The following is a 14983-nucleotide window of genomic DNA, read 5'->3' on the forward strand; positions in this document are numbered from 1 at the left end:
TCCATGATTAAACTGTTCTGGATAGAGGGAAATTTCTCATTTGTTGTTATACACAATCATGTAACTACAATTCTAATACCAAGAGGTTAATAAATTGGTTTCCCAAACAACACAAAAGGAAGGAGGTAACATTCAAATCCAAGAAAACACACCAGGAATAAGGTATCTTCTCTGCAAGAGGAACAAGGTAACATTTCCGTTACCAACAACACAACAGCAATGAGAACAGGAACGAGGTAAACCCATGGGCCAAGGACAAGATAATGTTGTTAGTAAAAAGTTTGCAAATTTCTATCAGACTATAGTTGCAGAGATATCAATCAATCAATCAATCAATCAATCAATCAATATACATTTCATTGCATTTAAACAAAATTACATGTTTCTTATCACCTACGGCTTAAAAACAGTACAGTAATTGGCAGTGTAATTACAAATGCACCAGACAATAGAGAAAGTTAAATTGACTTACTGGGAACACCATGTCTTCATTTTCAACACTCATCTTGACTAAATTGACAGTGGTTGATGTGAGACAAAGACGATAGGATCCTTGTAGGTTCTTACTGCTGCCCAGTCCTCGGGGTTTCACACTCACTTGCCATACATGCTCTGGAACAAGATTTCAACATACAGATTTATAATGACAGTGTATGATCATTTACAAACATAGAATATGTTCAGATTAGGTGATCATTTTGCCTTGAGGAATTCAATGACTAAATAGCCATTCAAAAACATATATATTATTCCATAAAGTGTTGCTTTAACTATGGGCAATCATCCATGGAGGTTTTGGTTGAAAGTTGTCCACAATACCATTGACATGATTGATCGTTGTCTGTGATGCCATCCCCTCCTCTCTCTCCTTCTTTCCCCTCACCCCTTCCTTGTCACCCCTCCCTCTTACCTCTCTCCCTTCCTCCTACATTATACCTCTCCCTCCCTCACCCCTTCCTCACCCTCCCTCCTTTTACCTCTCCATCCCGCCCTCTCTTGCATAGTCACATAACATCTAACAAATACCCAGACACACATATTCAAATGAAAGAACAGACACAGCCACAGACATAGCCATACAGACACAGCCACAGCCACAGCCACACAGGCACAGCCATACAGACACAGCCACACAGGCACAGCCACACAGGCACAGCCTTACAGACACAGCCACACAGACAGCAACAGACAAAGTGACATTGGCAAATCATACAAGAATATTCCATATCTTTCTGTTTTTGGTTTTCAATGTGGACTTAGTGCAATAATTCAATGATGAATGATGTATGACTTCTTGACATAGACATTCAAGGATTTGACAATTCAGTCAAATCTATATTTCATTGTTTATCATCTCAATTTCTTCTTTCTTGATAAAAATATGTGAATGTGTGTGATAGACAAGGGCCTGGCAGCAGTACTCTATAGTGTGTAATAGACAAGGGCCTGGCAGCACTACTCTATAGTGTGTAATACTACACTATGTATTGTTTGCTAGTGTACAGTGTTTGCTGGTGAAGAACAGATCACAGCAACATTTGACATTTAGAAACTTCAAGAATTGCTTCAGGAATCCAGAAACTATTGAGATAAAGTTTTGACATTTCCACTGGAGTGTTATGACACCTAATTTTCTTTAAGACACTTGGTACTCGTGTTTCCTTCTTACGGAAGAACACCGTAAGCAGGAACAGTTTTCTTGCTTAGGGAGAATATGGAAATTACAAAGGGCTATGCACTCCTGTTACCATGGTTATAGAGAACAGAGAAATTAGAAAATGGTCTTGCACTTGTTACCTTGTTCAGAGAGAACACAGAAATTACAAGAGGACTCAGTACCCCTGTTACCTTGTTCAGAGAAATTACAAGAGGGCACACATTCCACTTACTTTGTTCTGGGGAACACAGATTACTATTACAGGAGAGAAAATTTAGAAACTGTATAGAACTCGGGTAGAATTTATCTACGTACTTCCGCAAACACAACACTTAATATGGGTAGACAAGGAAATGCAAGATGATACATAATGGAACTCTACCACTACACGATGATGCAGATCCAATTAAAACTAAATGGTTTCTATGGTAACACCCTAAGGATGACAAGATCGCTAATGAGGGATCCTGTTCTTTCAACATGATATTTCCTGAGATTTTATCGAAAGTTTTTGCAGAGACACACATAAATCTCACATATTTAATCTGATTTCCCTAAATAAGTGAGTGACCAATAACAGAGAGGAGTTGGGCTGGTTGACGTTGACATTTCCACAAGAAAATATGATGGACCCTCACTAAATTGCACGTCTTCCAGTTAATCATGACATTGCAACTTACAAAGAATCAAGACTAAGCAACGAGTGGTACATGTTTTCAAAATCACACAATGAAATATTATTTTAAACATATATTCATAACATAAATCTATACTTTTGAAAAGAAGTATGTAAATTATATTAATGTATATGCAAGCTTGGGGCCAAAATCACAAGTCAAGCAGGTGTAGTTTGGTAAGGGTCTGTTGTGTAAATATACAAACTAGAAATGTGCCTGTGTTTGTGGTGACCTTAGAAATCCATAATGTTCTGTACTACAGTGCAGGAAATGTTTTGTTGTAAGTGTACCAGGCTAGGTTTGAAAAGTGGGACCCAAAGTGACAGCCATGAATTCACCCACTAGATCCATGTGTACTAGTTATGTTTTGTGACAGCCAAAAATTCACCGAAATTATGAGTTAGCAAGACTCACCCACTAGGTCCTTGTATACTAGTTATGTTTTGTGACAGCCATGAATTCACTGAAATTATGAGTTAGCAAGACTCACACACTAGGTCCTTGTATACTAGTTATGTTTTGTGACAGCCATGAATTCACCCACTAGATCCATGTGTACTAGTTATGTTTTGTGACAGCCAAAAATTTACCAAAATCATGAGTTAGCAAGACTCACACACTAGGTCCTTGTATACTAGTTATGTTTTGTGACAGCCATGAATTCACTGAAATTATGAGTTAGCAAGACTCACCCACTAGGTGCATGTAAACCAGTTATGTTGTGTTAAGTATTTTTTTTGTGATGTATAGTTTTTTCTTCATTATATTATACTGAGAAGCATAAATTGCTCAAAGTCAATAAAGAATTGAACACTCTCCGTAACAATAATTTGCCGCATACCTGTAGATGCTGTGGATATTAGGATAACAAAAAAAAAATTTTTGTAGTGATTTGTCCGTTAGTTTTCCAAGAAATCAGTGAAGAAAAACAACTTGATATTTTGTAAAGGAAACACCTGTACTTGACAGACTTGTGGGTAAACAATACACATACCTCAATTTCAATTTTAAAATGTGTTGAATCAATAAACTAATGTAGGTTAACAACAAATGTTTGTTTGTTTGTATGTTATGACATGATACCTGTCTAGCAATCAAGTATGGGCACACATAATTCACGTCTATGGAGAATATCTGTTATACCATGTGTAAATCAAAAATAAACAGAGTTAATATTCCGGTTGTACTGCATCAAAACAGCATGTGTCTAAATCATTGGTTTTGTCGTACTTGAATGAGTTCAAGTATTCATAATTATTGCAGCTTTTTTCCCCTAATTTTGTCTTAAATCAAGCATACATAGGTAATATTATTCTTCCCTAATTTTGTCTTAAATCAAGCTTACATAGGTAATATTATTCTCCCACAATTTTCTTCATTTATCCAGAAAATTCTCCTCCTAAGGATAACGGTTTGTGAGATACCACTACTTTGACTTGAAGTGACACAGCATCTTACATGTATGTCACCTTTAGTTTTCTTGGCTGAATGAAGACAAATATTGGGGAATAACATTAAACTGTACCCTCTCAACTATACTAGTAATTATATTACAGTAGATTGTAATATTACTTAGGAACAATCGCACAATGTCATACACACTCAATAAGCGAACTTAGTTCGTTTAGGGGGAGGGGTTTGGCATCAATGCGATTACTGAATACCTAACCAAATTTTGACGCAAAACTTTCAGTCCTTCTGTGATTACAGCTCTTGTAGTTACTACTGAGATGTTGATAAGTTGATAAAAATTTACTTCTAATGTGAGATATGGTGCTGGGTTTCTGGTACTATTTTAATGTGTTTACAGTCATGTTTTTACATTACATCTATCATAGTGGTGTGACCACTACAGTTTTCATCATAGTTTACATCATATATAAACGTTTGGTGTTGCACTTGTGAACGTTCGTTTAGGGGGAGGGGGAGGGGACCTAAATGAACGATGTTTGTTTTATGAGCTTGTGTGACATTGGATGATCATCGCTTACACAATTCTATTCTCGATTAAACTTCCTACATAACATTACTCTATTGTCCTACCTTTAGATTTTTGAACCATTTACTTTGTAAGTAATATGAACACTTTGATATTCTAGAAGTTCCAACAGTTAAAAAATGCAAGACTTAGTTTATGTGAACAAAAGAAGGTTGAATAGATAACATCATTGAAAATATTCCATTGGAAATAAAATAACAGAAAACAAGTTGACATATTCATATTGACATAAATGTTGTTTTGAAATTGTTTGTCCAAACCTGTTACTGTTTGTTTACTTTGTGTCTAGATTGTACTGTGAACTTTGACCCCTCTAAACAATGACCTTCTTACCTCATCATGTGACCACAATCTGTATCGCCTCCAAATCGTACTGTACAAATCACTCAGAAATGACATGTTTTTGTTTCATATTTGCAACGTAATTTTGAAGTCAAGGATCTAAATGGAAATGGTATAGCGGGTGTTCTACAAACCACAGAATCAAATATACAAGTATCATTGTGCAATTTGTGGTGTTATGATAATGATGGATGACTATGAACCTGAACTTAGTCTGTGTCTGTGTTTGTGGGTATTAGACAGGGTAAAGGTTTAGGTTTGACAGTATGATGCCCTCACATGCAAGATAACATTTAATGGTGTCTGTGAGTGAACAATAATTCTATGTGTGTAACTGGGTTTTCCTGAGACTTGGTTGGCACATTTAGAGATAAAGGAACAACAAATTCTGGTTCGTCACTAAAAATTGATGTGCATCAATCAGTGTATGTCAAAATTGCTAAGAGGACAGATTAGGGACTGTACTATGCTGTTCTAGCATGTGAGAGAGCAATGCAGAGTCACTCACTGTTAAACTTGACAGAGAGACTTCACTGAAAAGTGACTTCAGTACCAGGGGACAATTGACAGTTTGTTAAGCACTACCAGCTTGCTAGCATTTATCACAACATAAAATAATCCCCCTAGCTGACTTGCCCCTTTAAAGGATTACATCAGATTAGGATTAATATTTAGTTATATAAAAATTTAGTCCAAAACTTTAACAAAAAATGATGCTATGTAATCCTTATGGTTCGTCTAATGAGATAACACTAACGCAAGAACCTGGGATTAAAACTTGGGCCTTTAATTGTCACACAAAGGTAAATCTTCTATTTCAATGTCTTTCATTGACAGCCATATCCACGTACAAGTATAAAGTCATGTAGATAAGAATTAACAATTATGGTATATATGTACAATTTGAGTTAACTTTTCAATGATTTGCAATGAAATTTCCTCGTTTTTATAAAAAGCAATGTGTAAACTTGACATAGAATGAGCATTCCTTTGTGTTTGGCAGACACTGTACAAATCTGTAGTAAACACACTCAGGTGATTTGGAGCAAACATATATTTCTTCTTAATTTCTGACAACTACCATTTAGCTTCGGAACGATCACGATATGACGTATCTAAGTTGAGACAAATTGTTTGGTAAATGGATACAGTACATGACGTTCTAGGTTAGTAGAGTCTAAAGCTGTAGTTAAAACATATCTTTTGTTTCATTCAAGTACCATGTCAGCCTGGGGTATATAAACTCACATGTTTGGAATGTAATCTCTGTATTATAAATCGATGGTAAACTTATCGCATATAATTGGGGAATGAAGTTTTTATATACCTTTGTTTTGTACAAGTACTGTTTTAGCCTTGGGTGTAAGGTATTGATAGTTGGGATTACGTGTACACATATATACCTCTTCTTCTGGGATAATAAATGATATGTCCTGAGGTTGAAGACTAACGGGTCGTTTTGACCAAGACTGTCTATAGTTTGACCTACGGTGCTCCAAGTAACTATCCAATGACGTCATCGAGGCAGGTTTCTCTAAAGACTGGGCTGGTGTATCAGACACTGACCTTGATGTCGATGACGTTGCTGTCTTCTTTCTTAGACACATAAATCGTTTTCGTAGACTCTGAGTACACATCTTGTTTACTGTATGAAACACACTGAGTGCAATATCCCCTACCCTACATGTACTTGGCACCGTGATTTAATATCGCGTACCAGTCTCCGTAATATTCCATGACATGCAGCAATGATAGTAGACATACATGTATACAGGTATAGTGGACAGATGGCTAATGGGTTGGAATCCTATTGTAATAGTTAAAATGTCACAAATGATAGCGTATATTATATCCTTACGCTGCTTAACTGATTATGATGTGTGTGAATTGATAAGGACACAGTCAAGTCAGAGTGGGTGTTACACAGTAACTTTACATTACCTGGCACTGCGTTGTACAGGTTTACATGGACTACACTACTGTATATGTAAGTATGTACATCTGTTTGTAAACAAACATGTATGCATGTGTGTGTGTGTGTGTGTGTGTGTGTGTGTGTGTGTGTGTGTGTGTGTGTGTGTGTGTGTGTGTGTGTGCGTGAGCATGTGTGTGTGCATGCGTGTGTGTATGTGTGTTCTAGCACCATGGGTCTGTATAAATGTGAATGTACAGATGTACATGTAGGCAATACATACATAAGATGATATAAGTACATATGGGTGTGTGTGCATGTGTGTCTGTGTCTGTGTGTGTACATGTGTCTGTGTATGTGTCTGTATCAGTGTCTGTGTCTGTGTCTCTGTCTGTGTGTGTGCATGTGTCTGTGTGTCTGTATGTATCTGTGTGTCTGTGTCTGTGTTAGGTAACCCTTGTAACCGAAAGGGGACGTTTCCAATAAAATTTATCAAAATTTTGTTGGAGAACCCTGGTAAAATGACTGGGGAACCCGGATAGATTTATCAACCTTCCACCTTTAGCAAAAACGCTGGTGTGTATGTACGTGTGTATGTATGTGTAATTTGTACATATACTTATCTAGCTGCATGTGTAAGTGTGTCTTTATATTATTCCTTTGAAGTAAGTCACATAGTGGTATATGGTAAGTATCCTTACTCTACCAACCCAACGCACCATATGTACACACCATATATACATATACACTCACACCCATCCACCAAATCCCACCCATCCCTATACCCTGGGCCATATACCAACCAAATCCCACCCATCCCTATACCCTGGGCCCTATACCAACCAAATCCCACCCATATCCTAGGCCCTATTACCCATCAAATCCCACGCATCCCTATATCCTGGACCCTATACCTACCAAATGCTGGCTGTAATGGCAATCCTTCCTTAGATCCAGACTGTTGTAATTTCAACATTTCCATTAACCATTCTTCCTGTTCATCAGATGTGTCAGTCATTATCGTAAAACAATCATCTCTAGTGTACAAAGCTATACAGTTCTTCTGTTTATGGTCTGTCTTTTTGTTAATGTTAAAACAGGTTGTAAGAACTATAGATCGTTTGGGGGAACAGTTCGATCGGAATTTCTTCTCACTGTCATAGTAGTCTAACCTGGCTGGACTTGACTTGTTTTGTGACCTAAGCACAAAGTATTTCCTCTTCATGGTCTGTAATGAAATGAACAAGATATTAGTGAACACAAAACATCACAAAACACACACTTACGACACTGTGTATGACAAGAAACAAATTAGCATTATTGCTAAAAAGTATTTTGAATAACTCTGATTTTTCCACACACAAGACTGGTTGAACATATTTGTACAAAAAGAAAAATATGAATTTTTATACACTTGTCATTTGATGTCGTGACAACCAGTCTACATCAGTAGTTCTGTGGTGCTTGAAATATTTAATTTAGTCAAAACATATTCAAACTCACAATTATACTTTCAGATTTTTCATAAATTATGGAGGTGAAATTATATACATGTAATTCCCCAACATTTTTCTTCATTCAGCTGGGAAACAGTCTTGACCTAAGGGGACCCCCTTGTCATTACTCGTCTGACATCGTGACCTTGTAGTGACAATGCCCCTTGGGCCATTTGTATTTTCCTTGGCTGAACGAAGAAAAATATTGAGTAAATATATCTAAATATGGATATATACTAAAATAACTGACTCAGTAAAGTGGATATATAATTGTTAATGAATAATTTGGTGTAATATGAACATATAACATTGATAACCGATTTAAACTCATATATATATTTTGAGAATGAAGTACTCACTAATGTGGATATCGAATAAAAGTTATCCGAATTACCAAGTTATTCATTATCAATATTATAAGTCCATATTACAAAATAACTCACTAATATGGATATCAATAATCTATTGATAACAAATATATGTAACTCGGTAATACAGATAAATTTTGATAATAACTAAGCAATATGGATAACTTAGTAATATGGATATATATTGATAATGAATAACTCACTAATGCAGATATTTACAAGTGATATTGAAAATAACTATGGATATTGATAATGAATAACTTACTAATGCAGATATTTACAAGTGATAATGAAAATAACTATGGATATTGATAATGAATAACTCGCTAATGCAGATATTTACAACTGATATTGAAAATAACTATGGATATTGATAATGAATAACTTACTAATGCAGATATTTACAAGTGATAATGAAAATAACTATGGATATTGATAATGAATAACTCGCTAATGCAGATATTTACAACTGATATTGAAAATAACTATGGATATTGATAATGAATAACTTACTAATGCAGATATTTACAAGTGATAATGAAAATAACTATGGATATTGATAATGAATAACTCGCTAATGCAGATATTTACAACTGATATTGAAAATAACTATGGATATTGAAAATGAAAATGCAGATATTTACAAGTGATATTGAATAACATATGAATATATATATTGACAATGAATAATATTATATATTGATAACAAATAACTCAGTCAGGACCAATATAATTAATACAGACGTGTATATATCGATATGTAAATTGATAGTGATATTTTGTATCAAGATTTACAAGCTGATAGACTTGTCATGTTCTGTTGATAGGTAATGTTAAGTATTCTATCATTGTCACAGTGTCAGCCCACACATTCTACAAACTACTGATGAATACATACAGTTGTGATGTATGCGTGGGTTCAAAGAAGCCATATAAATTATTGGTGTTAAGTTAAGTGTAAAATGTTAGGATTTCTAGCTAGTTCTAGATAAATCCTTGAGTGATCTTCAAGAATAGGGTATGTAGGATGCAACAGTAATTTACTAAGAGTTGATGTACTGTGGATGAACGTGGACTAATCACACTGATTTAAGAGAAACAAATTGAACAGAAACAGTCACTGCTTATAATATACAATAATTCTATGCATTTACAGGTACTGACATGAACACTTACAGTATATCACCCAAAATTCAACAGAAATGTTACCAAACTAATAACATTGTATATTGCAACATTGACGTTTCTTTGCGTAAAGAAACTAACAGGAACTTAATTATAACACCCAAAACAGAAGTAAAAAGCACTTCATGACTAATATTAACAAGCAGACATAAACAGTTTTTTGTTTATGGTAAGTAGGTGGGTAAAATCTACCTGAGTTTCAAAGTCATTTTGTTGTGTACAATCCCTACCAATTGTACCGTACAATGTACGGAAAACTATGCCAATTTTACCAAATTTCATCATTTCTGTTCACAAGGTCCTCAGACCATAACAAAAACACTTGTGACGACACTTGTTGTGGCCACTTCTACAGGCTACATGTACGCTACAATTTTACCAGATTTCATCATTTCTGTTCACAAGGTCCCCAGACCATAGCAAAACCACTTGTGGAACCACTTGTTGTGGTCATGCACTACTACAGGCTATTGTTTTATAACAATAGCATGTACAAAAATGTAGTGACCACAGGAAGTCTATGGGCTCCAAAAACACTGCTGCATGAACAAGGGTAATATATCCGTAGTATTTACATATTATTCATTTCTCATCACCGCAAATGCAAATACTAGGTATTGGTAGTTATAATTTAGCAAATTGGTATAAATCTGAACACCTCAATGTTGTTGTCCACACATCTATATCGTTCAAATATAGACTCCTAATCCTTTTACAAAGTCTGTCGTGGAAACGTGACTTTCTGAACATGTGGGGTGTTCACAGGATGACCAATGCACAGAAGTCATAATAGTAATACAATAGCTAATATTTTATGCTCTTTGTCTGGATCATTTAATAATCATGTATGATTCATGCATCAAAAGGTTTTATTGTTATGTTACTCTCACTATATTCAAGTGATTTATTCATATTTCTGTGTCCTTGAATGAATCATTATTGCTCTGTAGCTTCATCTGTTGTCAAATGTGTAGGTGGGAAAAAACGTGTCTACCATACCGTACCAGTAAATCATTCCCATCATCCAACTCTCAGAATCGTCTCCTCCCTTGATATATTCTCTACCACAGGTACAAATGTAGCTAACAGATTTTGTGTTCATGATTACGTTGTCATTTCTAACATCAACACTTGACCAACAAATCTCAAAGGTACAAAGGTAGCCCACAGATTTTGGGTTCATGATTATGATGCTGTTTCGAATGCAAGACTTGATGTACACACATTATATGCAAATATCCCTAGATACTAGTAACACATACACTGTAACATCATCATCACACCAAGTATCACTTCTGTAAAAATAGAGCGTACACACTTGACATTTCCAGCGCAAAATCTTGACCAACAAACTTCACACTGTAAATATGCAAATATCCATAGCAACATGTAACAACAGGACAAAGTGTGGTAATTAACTCATCACATATTGATAGGTGCTTGTAATGTAAAGCTTTGTATATTTTCTTTCAACATTTCCTCATTAATTTTGAATTCATCTCAATTTGTCTTAGCTGTCTCAGTGAGGCCATGAAAGTGAAATTGGGATGTGATTACATCATCAGTTTAAATCTGAGCATCAATCTAATTAGCACAACTTTGGGGGTAATTTGAAATTCAGCATAGATTTCTAATAATGGACCTTTTGCCTTGTCTGTTCTGACAAACAATATTATCAAACATGATGGCAAAGTGCTGGTTTATTAATTATGATGCACATACAAGTATTTGGTAGCCTAGGTCCTATACGATAAGAGTTGCAATTACTACGATCACTTCTACTCACTACATCTAGTCAAAGTCGTTGCTATAACACAGAAATCTGTGCTACCCCTGACAGTGTTCGTATAAATGTAATGATGTTATCGTGTCCCTCACATGATCTTAGTAAAAACAGCTAATTGAATATTAATGAGCAATTGTCAATGTCTGAAGGAAGTAAACCAATTACAACTGCCTGTCAGTTTGTGATGGATTACTACTGATATGCACCGTTTACCCTTTACCCAGCATGGGGTTTAGTCAGAGTAACGGTAAAATGTTTGACTTTGACTAGATGTAGTGAGTGGAGATGATTGCAGTAATCGTAACTCATATTGTATAGGAACTAGACTAGTGAGTGGAGGTGATCGTAGTGATCGTAGCTCATACCAAATAGGAACTAGACTAAATCCACATACATGTATTTTCAAATACAAACTTTTTTCTCCCAAGTTTCTACTTGACTGGAAAGAGAAATATATATTCCATTTATTTTATTTTTCAAGTAGTAATCTGCAAATTAACAATATGCACAGATATGTTTCTGACTCGTATTCAGTGTTTTGTTGAGGGAAGTAAAGCTGGTAGATCTACAAGTTAGAGTTCCTCAGTCCTTTTACAAAAATTTTGTACAAGATATGAAAATCTCTATACATTCTATTCTAAGGTTTTCGATCTTGCAAAGTCACCAAATAGTATGACATAGTCACTACCAGATAGTAAGGCAGACAGGAACACAAAATTATTGGGGAGGTACATTTGTATGTATCAATGTACCGATATGTCTAGTTTACAATGTATATGTGTGTGCGTGTGAATATATGTGTTTGTATACATGCATATCAGTATATGAGTATGAGTGAGTGTGTGTGTGTGTGTGTGTGTGTGTGTGTGTGTGTGTGTGTATGTGTGTGTGTGTGTGTGTGCCCTTGCATATCCACGTGTGTGCATGTCTGTATGCATGAAGCTACTATGTGGAATATTTGCTTGTCTGTGTCTATGTTATACTTGTATCTTTATTTTGTTGTGCAAATAATTTAAGACATTATATGTACATATTATTATTAAATTAATACAAATATTTTATCATGCTGCCTGGGTGACACTTATAGGTGTAGATATGTTAACGTCAACATGAGAAATGTGTATATGTGTACTGCATGCATGTGTTTGTATAAGTATACATGGGCATGTGTGTGTGTGTGCTTGTCTATGCATAGTGTATATTAGTATTACGTGTGTAGGCTATGTTATCATGCCGCCTGGCAGTATGAGAAAAACAAGTCTCCTTAGGTAAGTCATAATTATTCAAAGCCTTCTAGTTTCCTGTGGAAAACCTGCCATTATTGAAGAAACAAAACAATTTCCTACAGCCCCCACAGGAAGAAATCAATTTCAGCTCTGCTAAGTAATGGGTGTTAGATTGATTCCTTGGAGACCAATGTCTTTCTTTGTTACCCCAGTAAGATTTCAGACTTCGCAAGTATGGAGATAAAAACAAGAGATTTAAACTACTTAGTTGATAGGCAATACATAACATTTAGTCTATAGAATTGTTTCTACATTCTCATTCCACAGTTTTGGCTTTCATAAATCATATGTCTTTATGTCATGTCAAAGTAACATCTCTATGTGTGTGTGTGTGTGTGTGTGTGTGTGTGTGTGTGTGTGTGTGTGTGTGTGTGTGTGTGTGTGTGTGTGTGTGTGTGAGTGTGTGTGTGTCTGTGTGTGTGTGTGAGTGTGTGTATGTGTATGTGTGTGTATGCATGTATGTATGTATAATATACACTATTAGTATATGTATGTATGTGTGTGTGTGTGAGTGTGTGCGTGCGTGCGTGCATGCATACGTATGTAAGTATACCATTTTGTATGTGACAGTTTACATTTGATGTCCATCACTTATTTACTACCTGATGAAAGTAACAAGGGTGCCAAGCCCTCTAGAATTAAAATCACTACCCTCGTCATAAAATGTAAACCATACTTCCCTCTATATTCTGCACAAAATTGTACTATTAAAATGATAACAAGTCCCTAAACTTTTCCCTTCACTTCCCTTCCTTCCCTTTCCCTCCCCCCCCCCTTCCCTTTCCTTCCCTTTCCCTCCCCCCCCTTCCCTTTCCTTCCCTTTCCCTCCCCCCCTTCCCTTTCCTTCCCTTTCCTTCCCTTTCCTTCCTTTCCTGGTTTCCAACTAGCAAGGATTTACTAGTCTCTAAATCTCATTTTGGATGGCTTGAACTCTGAACACCACTCTCAAGTTTAACAAATTAGAGTAGATCTGGCCTATTTGATAACTAAAACTAAAAGCAGCACAAATATGTACATTTGTATGCCAAGTAAAAATTCCCAAATATTTACAGATATGCAGCTGCCAGAAACTGAACTCACTGAGGTGAAGGTCAAGTACATCTACAATAGTCAAATATCATAACATATGTTATTTGAGTTTTTTGCAGGAACTTCAACTATGAAAAACAACTTGCATTACTATATGTTAACTTAGTGAACAGAGACACATGAAGCAAAACAATCCTAAAATGGCATAAATCATTTCTATATGATAAAATATATTGTTTTGTTATCAATACATTCATCATTAAATTTGACCTGCACCTCTGCAGTTTTAACAGCTCCAGTTTGTTATCACATTTTAACAGCATCCTTTTATCATGTTTATTGTTTGTACTCTGTGTGAATTATAATTGTGCATTCTGCTTATTTTATGGATCGTTTTTATATTTTTATAGTTTACTTTCTGAATATGTTATTAGTTTTTAATGTAGGAAACCCCATCACCATAATTTCTCCTACAAAAGATATGAAGTCTTCTTGTATCTTGTATATTTAAAATATTTTGTTTACGAATTAGAGAAGTTAAACATAAGCATACCAATTTGCATAGTGATATTGTTAGCAATTCTAGACTATATAGATAACACAGTGTAAATATATGGTACATGAAATGTTAGCATACATTTTTAAAATTGCAGCTGTCCTCCAAGTTACATACATGCCTTGGGGTTCCTGATACAAAAACCAAACCAATAAACTAAGGACGTTTTTGAAACAAATATGTTTCCAAGCAAAACTTTACATACTTTATAAAAAGATGTTTTTGCTCCTGTGAATACTGATGACGTGCAAATAAACCACATTTATGTGGCCATGCATACATATTTAGTGGAAACAACAACATTTTGGTGTTCCATGATTTTTTTTTTATTAGAAAGACTGTTTCCCAATGTGAATTCTGGAGTCATGCGATATCCGATGACCACCGAACATTTAATGTGACAAAATATATCCGATGTAGATATATCATCTTTCTGTTAACTTTGATAGCATGCACATCTATGTTAGGAATTCATTGTGATTGTAACAACAGACACCATGACAATCAATCTCAACAAAAAAACTCAACCAACATTGCAGAAATTTATTGAATGCACACGAGCAACTGAGACATGTATTTTCACACACTGACTTCCACTAGAATATACTGACAAAGATAGTGATCTGAAAACAACAGATGACTGTTTTCATTACAGTAATACTAAGAATTATCTAACATGGTTGGAGAGCC

The 14983-nt window shown here is 35.3% G+C and overlaps 1 protein-coding gene across 3 annotated transcripts in view; it reads right to left on the reverse strand.

The window, feature by feature from the left end:
* Positions 1–14983, reverse strand: part of LOC144444509 (uncharacterized) — a 64242-nt gene that overhangs the window by 32194 nt on the left and 17065 nt on the right. For all 3 annotated transcript variants that reach the window (XR_013481847.1, XM_078133948.1, XM_078133947.1), the window contains exons 2-3: positions 7506–7815; positions 473–612 (exon numbers count right to left, since the gene is read on the reverse strand). Coding sequence is in view for 2 of the 3 variants with exons in the window: in XM_078133948.1 (XP_077990074.1) it covers positions 473–612; positions 7506–7815 (450 nt within the window). In the remaining variant the exon portion in view is untranslated. The remainder of the gene's footprint in view (positions 1–472; positions 613–7505; positions 7816–14983) is intronic.

The sequence above is a fragment of the Glandiceps talaboti genome, chromosome 13 (assembly GCF_964340395.1).
Source record: "Glandiceps talaboti chromosome 13, keGlaTala1.1, whole genome shotgun sequence".
Taxonomy (NCBI): Eukaryota; Metazoa; Hemichordata; class Enteropneusta; family Spengelidae; genus Glandiceps; species Glandiceps talaboti.